Source organism: Rhinolophus sinicus, linkage group LG09 (genome assembly GCF_036562045.2).
Source record: "Rhinolophus sinicus isolate RSC01 linkage group LG09, ASM3656204v1, whole genome shotgun sequence".
Lineage (NCBI taxonomy): Eukaryota > Metazoa > Chordata > Mammalia > Chiroptera > Rhinolophidae > Rhinolophus > Rhinolophus sinicus.
Genome location: NC_133758.1, coordinates 51181639 through 51195978, shown reverse-complemented (window position 1 = coordinate 51195978; position 14340 = coordinate 51181639). Strand labels below are relative to the sequence as shown.

At 33.6% G+C, this 14340-nt stretch overlaps 1 protein-coding gene across 8 annotated transcripts in view; it reads left to right on the top strand.

Annotated features, from left to right (window-relative positions):
- Positions 1-14340, top strand: part of PPP4R1 (protein phosphatase 4 regulatory subunit 1) — a 65500-nt gene that overhangs the window by 18316 nt on the left and 32844 nt on the right. For 4 of the 8 annotated variants that reach the window (XM_074340370.1, XM_074340368.1, XM_074340365.1 and 1 more), the window contains 6 exons: positions 761-896; positions 1907-2013; positions 7596-7738; positions 8214-8360; positions 13515-13622; positions 13756-13821. In XM_074340370.1, coding sequence (XP_074196471.1) covers positions 838-896; positions 1907-2013; positions 7596-7738; positions 8214-8360; positions 13515-13622; positions 13756-13821 — 630 coding nt within the window. In that variant the 5' untranslated portion in view covers positions 761-837. The remainder of the gene's footprint in view (positions 1-760; positions 897-1906; positions 2014-7595; positions 7739-8213; positions 8361-13514; positions 13623-13755; positions 13822-14340) is intronic. The other 4 variants (XM_074340372.1, XM_074340371.1, XM_074340367.1 and 1 more) reach the window with 1 other exon arrangement.

Below are 14340 nucleotides of genomic sequence, written 5' to 3'. Positions count from 1 at the left end.
TTTTAAAGATATTTTTAAAATAAGAAGGCTTTGTATTTACCCACATATTTACCATTTCTGATACTCTTCATTTCTTTGTTATAAATCCAGATTTCCATCTGGTATATAGTTTTCTTTTTGCTTGAAAACGTCCTTTAATCTTATAGTATAGGTCTGCTGGTGATGTCTGTCAGCTGTTGCATATCTGAAAGTCTGTTTCACCTTTGCATTTGAAAGATATGAATTTCAAAGATATTTGAAAGATTTCTATTTACTGAGTATAGAGTTGTGGGTTGACATTGTTTTTTCTTTCACTGCTGTAAAGATATTGCCCTGCTGTCTTCTGGCTTGTATTGTTTCTAATGAGAAGTTTGCTATAATTCTTATCTTTGCTCTTCTGTATGTAATGTTTTTCTCTCTGCATTACAGAATTAACTATCAGTGTTTGACATTTTATTTATTTACAAGTTATTAGTGTTCTGATTGAATGTGTAAGTTCTCAGGTCTTTGTGATCACGTTTTTTGAACACTGTTCTGTAATCACCCCATACTGAGTTTCTACAGCCTCTGACCCCTATGTTTCTAGAGGCAATTAGAGTATATCTGTGAAGAGGAAGCATCCTTCCATGATTCATAGCTTCTGAGCTGAGTCTAAGATTCTCTCATGATGTGTACCACTCCAAACTCATTAAGGGCAGTTTCACTTATGATGCTTCAGACAAGCAAGGGGTACTTTTTAGTTTCAAAGTGTTATAAGGAGTATTTCTGATGTCTCTGATAGTTGGTGTGGATGACTACAGCTCAGAGTCTGATGTGATTATTATACCTTCAGCCCTGGACTTTGTCTCACAAGATGAAATGTTGACGCCACTGGGGAGATTGGACAAGTATGCTGCAAGTGAGAACGTATTTAATAGGTACGTGGGTATTCTTTTCGTTAAAATGGAAGTGTAAAGACGATTTTTATTACATTAATTTCAGTAGGGAAAATGAAATTATCCCGTTTAGAGTTGGTATTATTAACATGTGCAGTCTGAGTCACCGAGTTCTCTTAATAATCACAGCCACGGCCTGGTTTATAGTTGTTTACTCCTTGATCCTAGTAACCTATACAGCACTCTTACTTTGCTTTTCGGCAAGGAAAAAAAAAAGATACCATTGCCTTTTTTTTTTTTAACTCTTTTTTAAAATTTATTTTAAATGTGTTTTCCCAGGACCCATCAGCTCCAAGTCAAGTAGTTATTTTAATCCAGTTGTGGAGGGTGCAGCTCACAGTGGCCCATGTGGGGATTGAACTGCCAACCTTGTGAAGAGCACCGTGCTCTAACCAACTGAGCTAACACTGCCCCCATATACCATTGCTTTTTTTGCTGTTAGGCATAATTTTGATATCCACGTATAGTGATTATTGAGGAGTATATTATTATTTCAGCAGATGATGTTGTATACCTATTGTGTGTCAGGTAATGTTCAATAGGTTTGGGACATGGTAGTGACCAAGACCTAGCACTCTTCCTAATGCATCGTTTTTCTAACTATGGTCCCAAGACCAAGTCTGAAAGTGCCTAAATTTTTTGAGTATAGATTTGTATAAAACTCATTTAGTAAAAAATATAAAGATAGTATTTTATATAATGAAGAATGAGTAAATTTTCCCATTATTATAATTGAAAATAACTGAAATCAACTTTGTCGCCTTAGAAATTTGTCAAATCAGTTAAAGATGGAAAATAGTAGTAAATATTCAATTTCATCTTGTTAAAATAAAATCCATGCTGGCATTTGTCACTTAGGAAATTAGGGACTTATATATGTTGTAAAATGTATAAGAAAAAATTTTTTAAACTGTATGGATTCTACTTTTTGAAATTCTGAATATTAATTATTGATGCCACTGAACACTATATAATTTTCTTTTTTTGTGTAGACAAATGGTGGCCCGGAGTTTGCTGGATACATTGAGGGAAGTCTGCGATGATGAAAGAGATTGTATTGCTGTTTTGGAAAGAATTAGCAGATTAGCTGATGATTCAGGTATGTGTTTATGCAGAGAAAGTTTAATCAAATTTCTTTATTTAAAACTAACGAAAAACTGTGTGTGATATGAAATTTCTTTAAAATTTTTCCTAATTATCAAACCAATTAGTAATAAGAAAATAACAACTTGTTACTAAGATTCAGATATTTTATAATAGGCCCATTTAGTTTAACTTTGTAAATTTCTCAATAGAAAAATGTTAAGAACATTGCTTTGCATCATCGATGTTAATATTTTAGCATTAATAAAAACTTTAAAAAATAATTTTGAATAAATTAAAAGGGATGGACTAGGCTGTAAATTTTTTTAGTCATTTTTTTGTATGCTTTCTCAATTTCAAAAAATGTTAATCACCCATGGTAAAACTAATGCTGTTTGCCTCCAAAGTGAAGATAGGAGGGTTTGCTTAAGAGGTAAACTTGATTTGAGGCTTGGAATACACTTATATTAAGTTTTTTTGAAAAAATGTTTTTTGGTATGGTAAAATAGATATAAGAAAATTTATCATTTTAATTTAATACTAAATTTTAAGTATATTTTATTATTTGATTTCAGAAACAAATAAAAAATAAATTAAAATATTTTTTTCTTAAACCCATTATCTTTATTAAAATACATTATCTTTCAATTTCTAACAAACTTTTTGGCATTTCAACAAGTCTTTTCATTTTTAGATGTGTTCATCTTTTGGTAAGCAATTCATTTTATGGGAATATGTTTAGTATTTACATAAGCCTTAAATAATTTTTATTTTCTTAAAAGGTAGAAAAACACGTTTGTAACTTTACTAATAATCTTTCTCATTATGACTTTCTGTGTACATAATTGCTCATGCATATGCTTGTTCCAGAATGGTTTTAGTAGAATCTCATCAAATGTAATTTGTACTTTTATTTTTTGATTTGGTAGAGATGCAGTTTAACTTAAACTTTTGTCAGTGTTGCATCCCATTGTGGTTACTACTTTCTTAGTAGAGACATAGGTATTTCTTAAGGAGGAATTGTATTTTATTTTACCTGTTTACCAATCATAGTGCTGGTTTTTATAAACATACATGTATATTAATTTAAAAAATATATGTTTTCAAGTTGTTGAGTTGATGGTAAATATCTCTATTGATTTTTACACTTTGCATATTCTATGCCAGGTTCTAGATTAAGTATTAGAGCAATTACTAAAGTGAATAAAATTCTTGTCATCAAATTAACAGTTTAATGAATGCAACATATAAACAATAAATTATAATGGGGAGGGTTGGGGCTGGCTTCAGAAAATTAGTGGTATTTGAGTTGAATTTGATGGAATGATGAGGTACAAAAAGGGGAAAGAACATACTCAGGAGAGGAAAAGATAGGTTTAGAGGCTTGAAAAGTTCAAGATGTTGGCCTATTTGGTCAACAGTGAGTTTGCTGAGTCTACAGTTAAATGAGACTGTTAAATAAGATAATTGAAGGCTAGAATGTAAAGATTTGTACTGTACCCTGCTAGAGAGTTTGGATTTTTTGTGGTTTAGAACAGTAAGTAGCGGTATGGATTGACTTGATGAAAAAGATAAGTGACACGAAGACCAGTTGGGAGACTACTAATAGGAGTTGTTTGAGAGAACTTGAATTGCTAGGGACCAATTTCAAAGCTACTGTGACGGTTGAAGGGAGTGAAGGAAGAGAGAGAGTCGACCCTAAGGTTTCTAACTTGGTAGGTTGGGTTGATTGTGATGGTCAAGTAAGATAAAGACAGTTGAAAAAGCTACAACTCTAAAGTTATGCATATAATCCATCCTCCTAAGCAAATAAGGAACTTAGAACGTTTAAATCTTTGTTCTGCCCTATTTTTATCAACTTTTATCTTGCTTTTTTTATTCCCCTAAATTTAGCATTCATATTTTTATGATTTTATACAGTAAATGTTTGTTTAAATTTACTACTAAAATTTTTTTTTCTCCTCAGTACATCTTTGGTTTCTGGTTCTGTTTCCCCTTTTTGAAAGGACATGTATTGATGAGGGTCTGACAGTGACATCTTTTTTCTGAAAATGTTTTTATTTCACCATTACTCTTAAATTATCGTTTTGCTAAGTATAAAAATCTAGTTGATAATTTTAATATTATTCCATTTTCATTTTACTGTTATTATTGGGAAGTCTGCTAGTCTAATTTAGTCTTTGTAGGTAATCTTGTTTTTCCTTCCTGACTGCTTTTAAGACTTTTTTTCCTTAGCATTTTTCAGTTTCATTACCATGTGTTTAGGTACAGATTTATTTTACTTTATTCTACCCTGCCATCTGACTGTTGAGTATTTCATAGCCATTAACTCTGTTTTTCATTTTCAGGAGCCTTAAAAAATGCTTTGTTTTTAATATCCTCTTATTTTTCTTTCCCTATTCCTATGTTCCTTTTCAGAATATTTCCTTTTATTACATATTTAAATAGAATGTTTAACCTCTAAAGGTTGTTTATAGTAGGTGCAGTTCTTGGTGTTATAATCCTTTGGTGTCTTAATCTTTTTGCTACTGAAGGATTGATTCCTTGTCATTTTTTTATAGTTTTGGATTGTGAGCTCATCTTTAGTGGGTCTTCATACTGTACTTGTTTGGTGTTTGGGTCAGCTTTCATTGTGGGAGTGTCCCTCAAGTGGTTTTGAGTTGTTCTACAAGACTCAGGGTTGTAAACAGCTAGGAGTAATTATATATTGATGTTTCATATGTGCATGTGTTTGTAATTGTTTGGGTGGGGGAGAAGAAGAGAGGCAGTTTTCCACCTATTCTTGGATGTATAAATTTGGATCCCAAACCAGTTACAAGTATATTTCCAGCATTTCAGAAATAACGTATTTGAAGCAGATTTTTTCCTGTTCCTTTAATATTGAATATAACACTATAAAAAGTACATTAACTACAAATGTACAGTTCCATAAAGTATCACAAAATGAAGACCCATGTAATTAGTACTCAAACCAAGAAACAGAAGTAGTAGCATCCCAAAAACATCTCACGTCACCTCCTAATTTCTGTTCCATTCTTCTTCCCCAGAGGTAACCAACATTTTGACCATTAAACCTATAGATTAGTTTGCCTGTCTAAACTTTATATGGAATCATACTGAATGTATTCTTTTGTATCTAGCTTTTTTTATACCTCTAAAGCTTATGTTGCATGTAACTGTATAGCTTTTTAAAAAAATTGTAATACAGTGACTATTGTGTGAATATACTGCAATGCTTTATGAACATACTGCAACTTATTTATCCTTTATTCTGTTAGTAGACCTAATGTGGATTACTTCTAGCTTTGGGCTGTTAGTGCTGCTGCTGTGAGCCAAGGAGTCACATGGAGCACATGTGCACTCATTTCAGTGGGTATATACTTGGAATTTAGAACTGGCATTGCTGTGTTATAGGATATGCATATATTCATCTTTGATGTGCCATAGAGTTTTCCAAAGTGGTATGACAATTTGTAGTCCCATCAGTAATGTATGAGAGTTCCTATTGTTTCACATCTTAACCAAAACTTGTTTATTTTAAATTTCCAAAGGGGTAGTAATTTAAATTTTATCTCATTGTAGTTTTAATTTACATTTTCTCAGTGTCCAGTAAAAGCTGAGCACCTGGTTATATGCTTATTGACTATTTGGGCATCTTTTTTGAAATACCTGTTCAAGTCTCTCTCCACCCTTCCCCCCCCTTTTTAAATTGGCAGGCTTTTTATTACATATTTGCAGAAATTCTGTATTTTGGATACAAGCCCTAAGTCATATATATGTATTATAGGTATCTTTTTCACTCTATGACTTGTCTTTTTACATTCTTAATGGTGCCTGTTAAAGAAGAGTTATTTTCTTTTATCAGTAGTACTATTTGTGTCCTGCCTAAGAAAATTTTCCTTACCTCAAATTCATGAATATTTTCTCATATCTAATATAAAAGCTTTGTTGTTTTTGCCTTTGACATGTGGATCTACATTCCACCTAGAATTTATTCTTGAATATGAGGTAAAGTAGGGGACAAGTTTCATTTTTTTTTAATGTGACCATCCAATTAACACAACATTCTTTATTGAAAAGACCATATTTCCCTTTTCATCTTTTAATAAATTAGTTATATATATTTGCATGGGTCTGTTTCTGTAGTCTGTTTGTTCCATCGGTTTATTTGCCTAAGCAGGGCTTTGAAGAAGAACACTTCCTGATTTTATTCTTAACTAAAACCATAATTTGTCTCTTTCTTTTGCTTCAAAGTATATGTAAGTATTAGATTAATGTTAGCATATTTAGAGTCAATGAGGAAAAATAGAGACCATATGTACAGCAACTCTGTTTTGTTCAAATATTGTCTAACTTCACATGTTACAGCCATGTGATAGAAATTCCCAATATTGCTTTGTTGATAAGACTCTTAGCTTTGTAAAATGCTAGTATAGTACAGTTTCTAATTTATTAATATCTGTTTGTTGAAATCTAAAGTTCCTTAGGACACATTCATAGATATTTACCTTAATGTAACTTTCATAATATTCTTAATAGGTGCCAGAGTTCTAATTAGGTCTGATGTAGTGACTTTTATTGATAATCCATCATGTCTGTATGTGTGCCAGTCACTTGCATTTCTTCTGTGAATTGTCTATTTGTATCCTTATTTTCTTTCTTGTATTCATTTGAACAATAGGTTCTTTATATATTTAGTTATTAATACTTTATTATACATGTATTTTCTCTTAGGAGGTTCTGCCTTTTAACTGAGTGTGGTACCTGTTGACTATAATGAAGTCTTTATAAAGTAAAATTCGTCGATTTTTTTAGTTGGCTTTTTGATTTGTTTGCCTTGAAAGGGCTTCCTACCTCAAGCTTAAACATTTTTTTTAAATGTTATCTTTTAATGCTTTTGATCTTTAATAAAAAAGTTTGGAACTTTAATTCACTTAGAATTAATGTATGGGTGTGCAGGATAGGTATCTTTTTTTCTTCAAATAACTAGCTGATTTTCCTACTATTACTTACTGGGTAATTCATCCTTTTGAATCTCAGAAATTTGAAATGCCATGTATGTCACATTTAAATATGCCATATATACTTGGCTCCTTTCAGATTTTTTTTTTTAATCTGTTGGTCTCCTTTAATATTCACTTAACTTTTTAGTTCTTAGTTAAGTCTAATCGTAAATCCTCCATTTGTTGACTAAACTTAGATTAGAAGCCAGTCCTATGACTTATCTTAGAAGGTTTTTAAATAGTAGCCTTTATACATAGTGCCATATTATAGTTGATGTGAAAATTGGATATTTAACACCTAGCACTAATTAGGTCTGATGCAATGGCACAGTATAGGTGATGAATAAATTCAGTCATTATAGGAAATGATTGCATACTCAGTGAATATACAAACTTGGGGTGGGGAGGAGGCCCTCCTTTAACTCATGGGATTGACCTGTGTATGATTGTGAAAAGGATCGCAGAGTAGAGAACTCTTTTAAGTCCTTTTAATGCTGAGGATGAAAGTCCAAACCTTTCCTAAATAGGCTCAAGCCCAGGCAAAGATTTTGTTACTGTGAGAAAATGTTTACTCACATTTCTGTTATTTCAATAGAACCAACTGTGAGAGCAGAGCTGATGGAACAGGTGCCTCATATTGCCTTGTTTTGTCAAGAAAACCGGCCTTCAATCCCATATGCTTTTTCCAAATACTTACTGCCTATTGTGGTTAGATATCTCGCAGATCAGAATAATCAGGTAAGAGTGCCATTTACATGTTCTTAATGGAAATGTATGTAGTATAATATATGTAGAATGCCCTATCTTAGGTGGTCTCATTTAAGTACTTTTTCCCCTTTGACTTCGTTATTCTATTTTTCAAAACTACTGTTCATGTTAGACAAGATGTGCTGAGAGTCTGGCAAATCTAGGTCTCCTTAATGCTGTCATAGACAGTGCTTCCTAGCTGCAGCCTAGCTTGGTTGCTTTTACAGATGTCTCTCAGAAAGCTTCCTTGTGAGTATATTTTAAAAGATGGCGTTTTTGTTCCACTTCTGTTAAAACACAGCCTACCAGGTTCTATGTTTGCAATTCTTGAAGAAAATAGCCACAGGTTTCTATTTGCATGATTTTGCCAGTTATAAATTGAAGTCTTCAATTTTCTGAAAATCAAGTAAATAGAGTTTTGTTGTATCGTGTATATACTTCATTTATAGTGTTAATTTTTTCCTAGGTAAGGAAAACAAGTCAGGCAGCTTTGCTAGCGCTGTTGGAGCAGGAGTTAATTGAGCGATTTGATGTGGAAACCAAAGTATGCCCAGTTCTCATAGAGCTAACGGCCCCAGATAGCAACGATGATGTGAAAACAGAAGCTGTGGCTGTAAGTAGAACGTGACTTTTTTTTTTCTTTTTAATTAAAGTTTATTGGGGTGACAATGGTTAGTAAAGTTACATGATTTCAAGTGTACAATTCTGTATTACATCATCTATTTATCACATTGTATGATTACCACCCAGAGTCAGTTCTCCTTCCATCACCGTATATTTGATCCCATTTACCCTCATCTACCACCCCCCATCCCCCTTACCCTCTGGTAACCACTAAACTATTGTCTGTGTCTATCAGTTTTTATTTGTTTGTTTGTCTTGTTCCTTTGTTGCTTTCAGTTTTATATCCCATATATCAGTGAAATGGTTCTCGACTTTTTCTGACTTATTTCGCTTAGCATAATAATCTCAAGATCCATCCACGTTGTAGCAAATGGCACTATTTCATCTTTTCTTATGGCAGAATAGTATTTCATTGTGTATTTATACCACATCTTCTTTATCCAATCATCTCTTGAAGGACACTTTTTGGTTGTTTTCATGTCTTGGCTATGTGATTTTTCAATTTACGTATATTGACAAATAGGAGGTGCTCATTAAATATTATGCTGCATTATATGCTATAGGGTTTATACATGTTACTTACCAAAGTAGCCACAAATCACTGAATTTGATATATAATGCCAGGCTAGAAAGGGACATAGGTTTATAATGGAAAAGGTGTATTTTCTGTGGGCCCTCTATTATATCAAGCAACTGGTAATTAGATAGCTCTGTTGCTGGGCTCTGACAAGCAAGATATACAGCAAGAAAATAAGTAACTAAATTTATGTCAAAATGGAAGAATAAGATGGGATAAAATCAGTGCAGTTAAACACACACACACACACACACACACCCTGTATTGAATGAAGAAACATTTGAACCCCTTTAATTATTATTGAACACTTTTCTAGGCATTGTGTAAGAACAGTAGAAAAAAATAATACTTAGCTCCTGCCCTTACCAGTATGATCTTTGGGGGAAGGATGGAAGGCAAGTAATTTTACTATAATATGATATATGATGTAAATTATCATCAGAAAAATATACAGATTGATTATGTACATAATAAAGTCAAGTATAATAGTAAATTTTCTAGATTTTTATGACCTGGTTGGCAAATATTTTGATAGAGAGCCATCAAAAATAGGGCATGAATTAGAAATTATAGTAATATCTGTTGCAGTTCACATCTGTGGTTCCTGTGTTCATGTAGTAAGAACTCTAATAAATTAGAAAAGTGAAAAATCCACCTGAAAATGTATTCAAATCTATTTGGATAGTGAGAGTTGACTACTTAAACCTAAAGTAGTTAGGTTGATAATTGCATCTTGGTTGATACGAAAAATATTGCGACAACATTTTATAGTGCTTCTGAATCATTAGTAGGATGAATTTGATCATCTCTCTAGTCCCTTTCCCTTGGAAATTCCTGGATTTCATTATTTTATTTTTTATTCAGGTACCAGTCATAATAATTTAAATGTTTTTCCCCCAGTGATACCATTTTTATTGAAGTGAAACCCACATAATATAAAATTAGCCATTTTGAAGTGTACAATTAAGTAGCATTTAGTATTTTCACAATGTTTTACAACCACCACTGTCAAATTCTAAAACAGAATTTTCTTTTTTTTTAATTTAACAAGTTCCCTTGTTAAGGGAAATCAGTTTTGGCATCACTGTTGGTTTATATTGAGCAGGGTTTAACTTGTTCTATTACAATTTTTCATGTGATTTAATAATAGTAAAACATAATTACAATAAAAAGACTATCCAGTGCTAGTCTGAAACCCATGATTCTCTTACACTTAGTTTATTTTGTCATGTTTTGCATTCCTTGGCTTCACTGCTGTTCTCTATCTGGTAAATAATTTATTCTAATGATAGATTAGTGATGCAGTATAACTTTGGATCTTTAACCTAGGGCTTAGAAATGCTTACTGTATTTCCCCCAAAATAAGACCGGGTCTTATATTAATTTTAGCTCCAAAAGACGCATTAGGGCTTATTTTCAGGGTATGTCTTACTTTTTCATGTACAACAATCTGCATTTATTCATGTACAAAAATCTACCTTTATTCAAATACAGACAGTCATGGCATCTTCTTCTGGAACTTCATCATAACTCTCCAAACCCCGACTTGTGGCTTGAATTTCTTGCGACTCTATTTCCTGTAGAACCATTGGCCCCAATCTCTCATGTCCAGCAATAGAGCTCTCCTTAAATGAGCATGTCTTGTCCATGTAGCCTGCTCGTAGTGCATTGGCAACACAGCTGTCAGTGATTTTATCCCATGAATTCTTCACCCAAGTCACGACCTCCTGCAGGCTAGGCTTCACAAAGTTTCCACACTGATTTCTCTCCATTCTATTTTCAATGTCATTGATTTCCATGGTCAAATGGTCTTTGAATGGCTTTTTTATTGCAATATCGAGTCTGGAGATGGGCAGTCATTCCTACGGGAATCATTGTTTGATCTATTCTTCTCTTTGCAAGGAAGTTCTTCATGTCTTTAGCGTGGTGAGTGCTGGCTGAATCCGAGACTAGCAGATCTCTTTGGCCCCCTCGCAAAACAAGTGGCAGCATTAAATCGACCCACTTCCTTATAACTGCTTCTGTGCACCAGGCTTTTTTGATTTCAAGAACATAAATGCCTGAAACATGTTCAACCTTATCTTTCTCGCCCTTAGTGGTGATTAGAGGTGGGGGCTTTCTTTCCATCCAGACGAATTGCCAAACTACAGGTAACACGTGCACTTTCGTAACCAGTGGAGGGAATGTAGATTGATGAGGCACTTCTTTGATAAATTGTTGTTTGAGATCCTTGGCCCATAAACACTGCAGTTTCATCCATAGCAGTCATGTTGGAGAGTTGGTACTTAGAAAAGTTGATGCCATCAACAAAGGACTTGAAAGCAAGTGCACGTTTAATAACTTCAGTGTCTTCCAGCTTGAACAGTATTGTTGATCTTAGAGACAGTTCATATCGCTGAAGGAAGCCATCCAGCCAGTGTTGTGATGCTTTGAATTCTTCTGGGGGTATTTCTAACTGTGGTGCCATTGCAAGGGCAAATGCTTGAATATCAGCCCTGCACACAACCAAAGCCTTTGCTCTCCTGTCAGCAATCCACTCACAGATGATGTCTTCCAGCTCAGGAAATAATGGTTGCCCACCTGATCCACACTTGCGCTCCTTAGCATTTCCCTCGTCCACCTGTTGACTGAGGTTATCGTACTGTGCTCGCCATTTTCAGACCAATCGGAGATCCAGCTTCTTCTCTTTGCAGAAAGCCTTAAGATTCTTGACCCGGGAGTCCTCCATGATTCCTTTCTTGTACTCGACGGAATAGCTCTTTCTTTTTGCACTCATCTTGTCTGGGGGTCAAAATATTATTCCCTTTAAACCTACTGTTAAATCAAGTGTGAATTGAAGACTTACGAGACAGGAATGGCAACAAAAATGATAACAGTTAAGGATGATGGTCCACACAAAAGTGACGAAAAATTGCAGGCACCAAAATTCAGAAGACATTTCTTTATTTCACACGAATGCATTAAGTAAGTCTGTTACAACACACGACGTATTGAATTATGAAGATTCATGTTAGACACAACCACGTCTGTTCGTTATCAAGTGCACACGTTATTTATGCCTTGTGTCTGTACTCTGATTGGTCATTCGGCAGTAAGTCTCGAGTTCATCTGTTTACATAGGCGTTTACTTCTCGTCCAAAGGCACCCGCTTGGGTATTTACAAATGCTTAATTATGATTTATCATTTATTTTAAGTATTAATGTCAATAATATTACATATCTATATTTAATTATATGTTATTATTTTATAATTCAACATGTCCATCGTGTGTTGCAAGAGGCATACTAAATGCATTCGTCTGGCTGATGATCTTAACTGGGGCTTATTTTTGGGGTAGGGCTTATATTACAAGCATCCTGAGAAATCATGCTAGGGCTTATTTTCCGAATAGGTCTTATTTTCAGGGAAATACAGTAGAAACAGACCTGATAACAGAGTCAAAATATAAGTGGCTTTGGGATTTGGGAGATCCCAGTTCTGAGAAGGCAGGGTTTTGGTAGGAATTGTGTTGAATCTATACATCAATTAGGGGAAAATTGCCAGCCTAACAATCCATGAGCATGGTAGATAGAACTCTCCATTTATTTAGGTCTTTTTCTTATCAGTGTTTTGTAGTTTTCAGTAGATCACATGTATTTTTTGAGATTTCATGTTTTTTAACACAGTTGTGAATGATAACTATTTTTAATGTTTCCATTTGTTCATTGCTAATTTACAGAAATGCATTTGATTTTTGTATTCTGACATAGTGCTCTGCAAACTTCCCAGGCTCACTTATTTGTTCCAGTGGCTTCTTTGTAGATTGCTTGGTATTTTCTATGTAGACAATCATGTCATATGCATATGAATAGAGCTTTCTCTTCAATCTGTGTGCCTTTTACTACTTGTCATATTTGCATGGCTAGGAGTAGATGTAATAGATAAATGATGACAAATCATCAGATTTCTTTCTATACTAGCTGTGGGGGGAGTTTATTTAAATAATGTTGGGCTGGTTTTCACACACAGTTCATCCTCATTTTGCCTAGTACTGTGTTAACTGAAGTGCGCATATCAGAATTGTGTCCTTGCCTTGATCTGCCTTGACCTGCTTTGAAACCTAGGCTTTGCAGAGTAAGGGCGCAGTTGTAATATGCACAGGTTTCATTTAAAACAGATACTTTGTAATGTAAGGACTGCCCCTGTATAGTCTTTTCTTAGCAGTATAGATGTATTGAACCCAGATCCTTACTATGGATAATCTTTCCCTTGGAAGAGTCACCATTTATTTTCTTACTGGAGAAATGTAGGGTTTTTTTTTAACTTTTAAAGTTATCAGGCAAAATGATTAATAAGATTGAAATTGTAGACAAAATTGAAATTTTTAGTTTTCTCTGTGTTTATTATGCATTTAGTAATTATTGGTTCATTTTATTGGTAGTAGTTAATATCTATTTTTCATCAACTCAGATAATTAAGATGAGTATTTTTTGTAATGTACATGGTATAAATAAGTTAGCAAACTTAACTGGAAAAGTCTTAGTTTGAAGATAATTTCAGTGTATTTTTGTTCTTATTTGTTTTAGATAATGTGCAAAATGGCTCCAATGGTTGGGAAGGACATTACAGAGCGTCTTATCCTCCCTAGGTTTTGTGAGATGTGCTGTGATTGCAGAATGTTTCATGTTCGAAAGGTATTTTTTAGTCTTTTTGTTTAAGAACACATGGTTCTAGTGGTTACTGTATTGATATGTGAAATTTAAAAGATTATTTTTAAAGAACTTCATGTGTAATATTTTGAAATGTCAGTGATGCTTTTGTTATCAGGTCTGTGCTGCCAATTTTGGAGATATTTGCAGTGTAGTTGGCCAGCAAGCTACTGAGGAAATGTTGGTAAGTGTTACGGAAACAAAGGAGAAAGGAGTGCATTACAAAGTAGCACATGAAGTTTGAAATGCATACTTTTACCCCCACATTTTATTAACACAACTTCCTGAATGTAAACCAGACAGATAATAGGATTTGGAGTCTAGGAATTTAAATTTCTATAATCAGAACTGTGTTTTGATAAAGAAAGTTTGTTAAAAATGCAAATATGTTTAAGAACCGTTGATCCATTTTTACCTCTTCCATTTCTATTAAATCAGTTCTTATTTAAATGAATCTTTAGTTTTATTGCTACCCTCCAGTCTTTTGGTGACAAATTAAATCTGCAGCAGGTTATTTTTAAATGGTAGTACATGGGATATATATATATATATGCTTAATGTGTAAGTTATCACACTTTAAGAATTTCTGAAACCATCTGTTACCAAAACAAGTTTAGGTACAAGCTCTTGGATTATAACATTTAAGCTGTGTTTGTTGGGAGTGTTTTACTTTTCCATAGCCAATAGTATTATAAATTAGGTG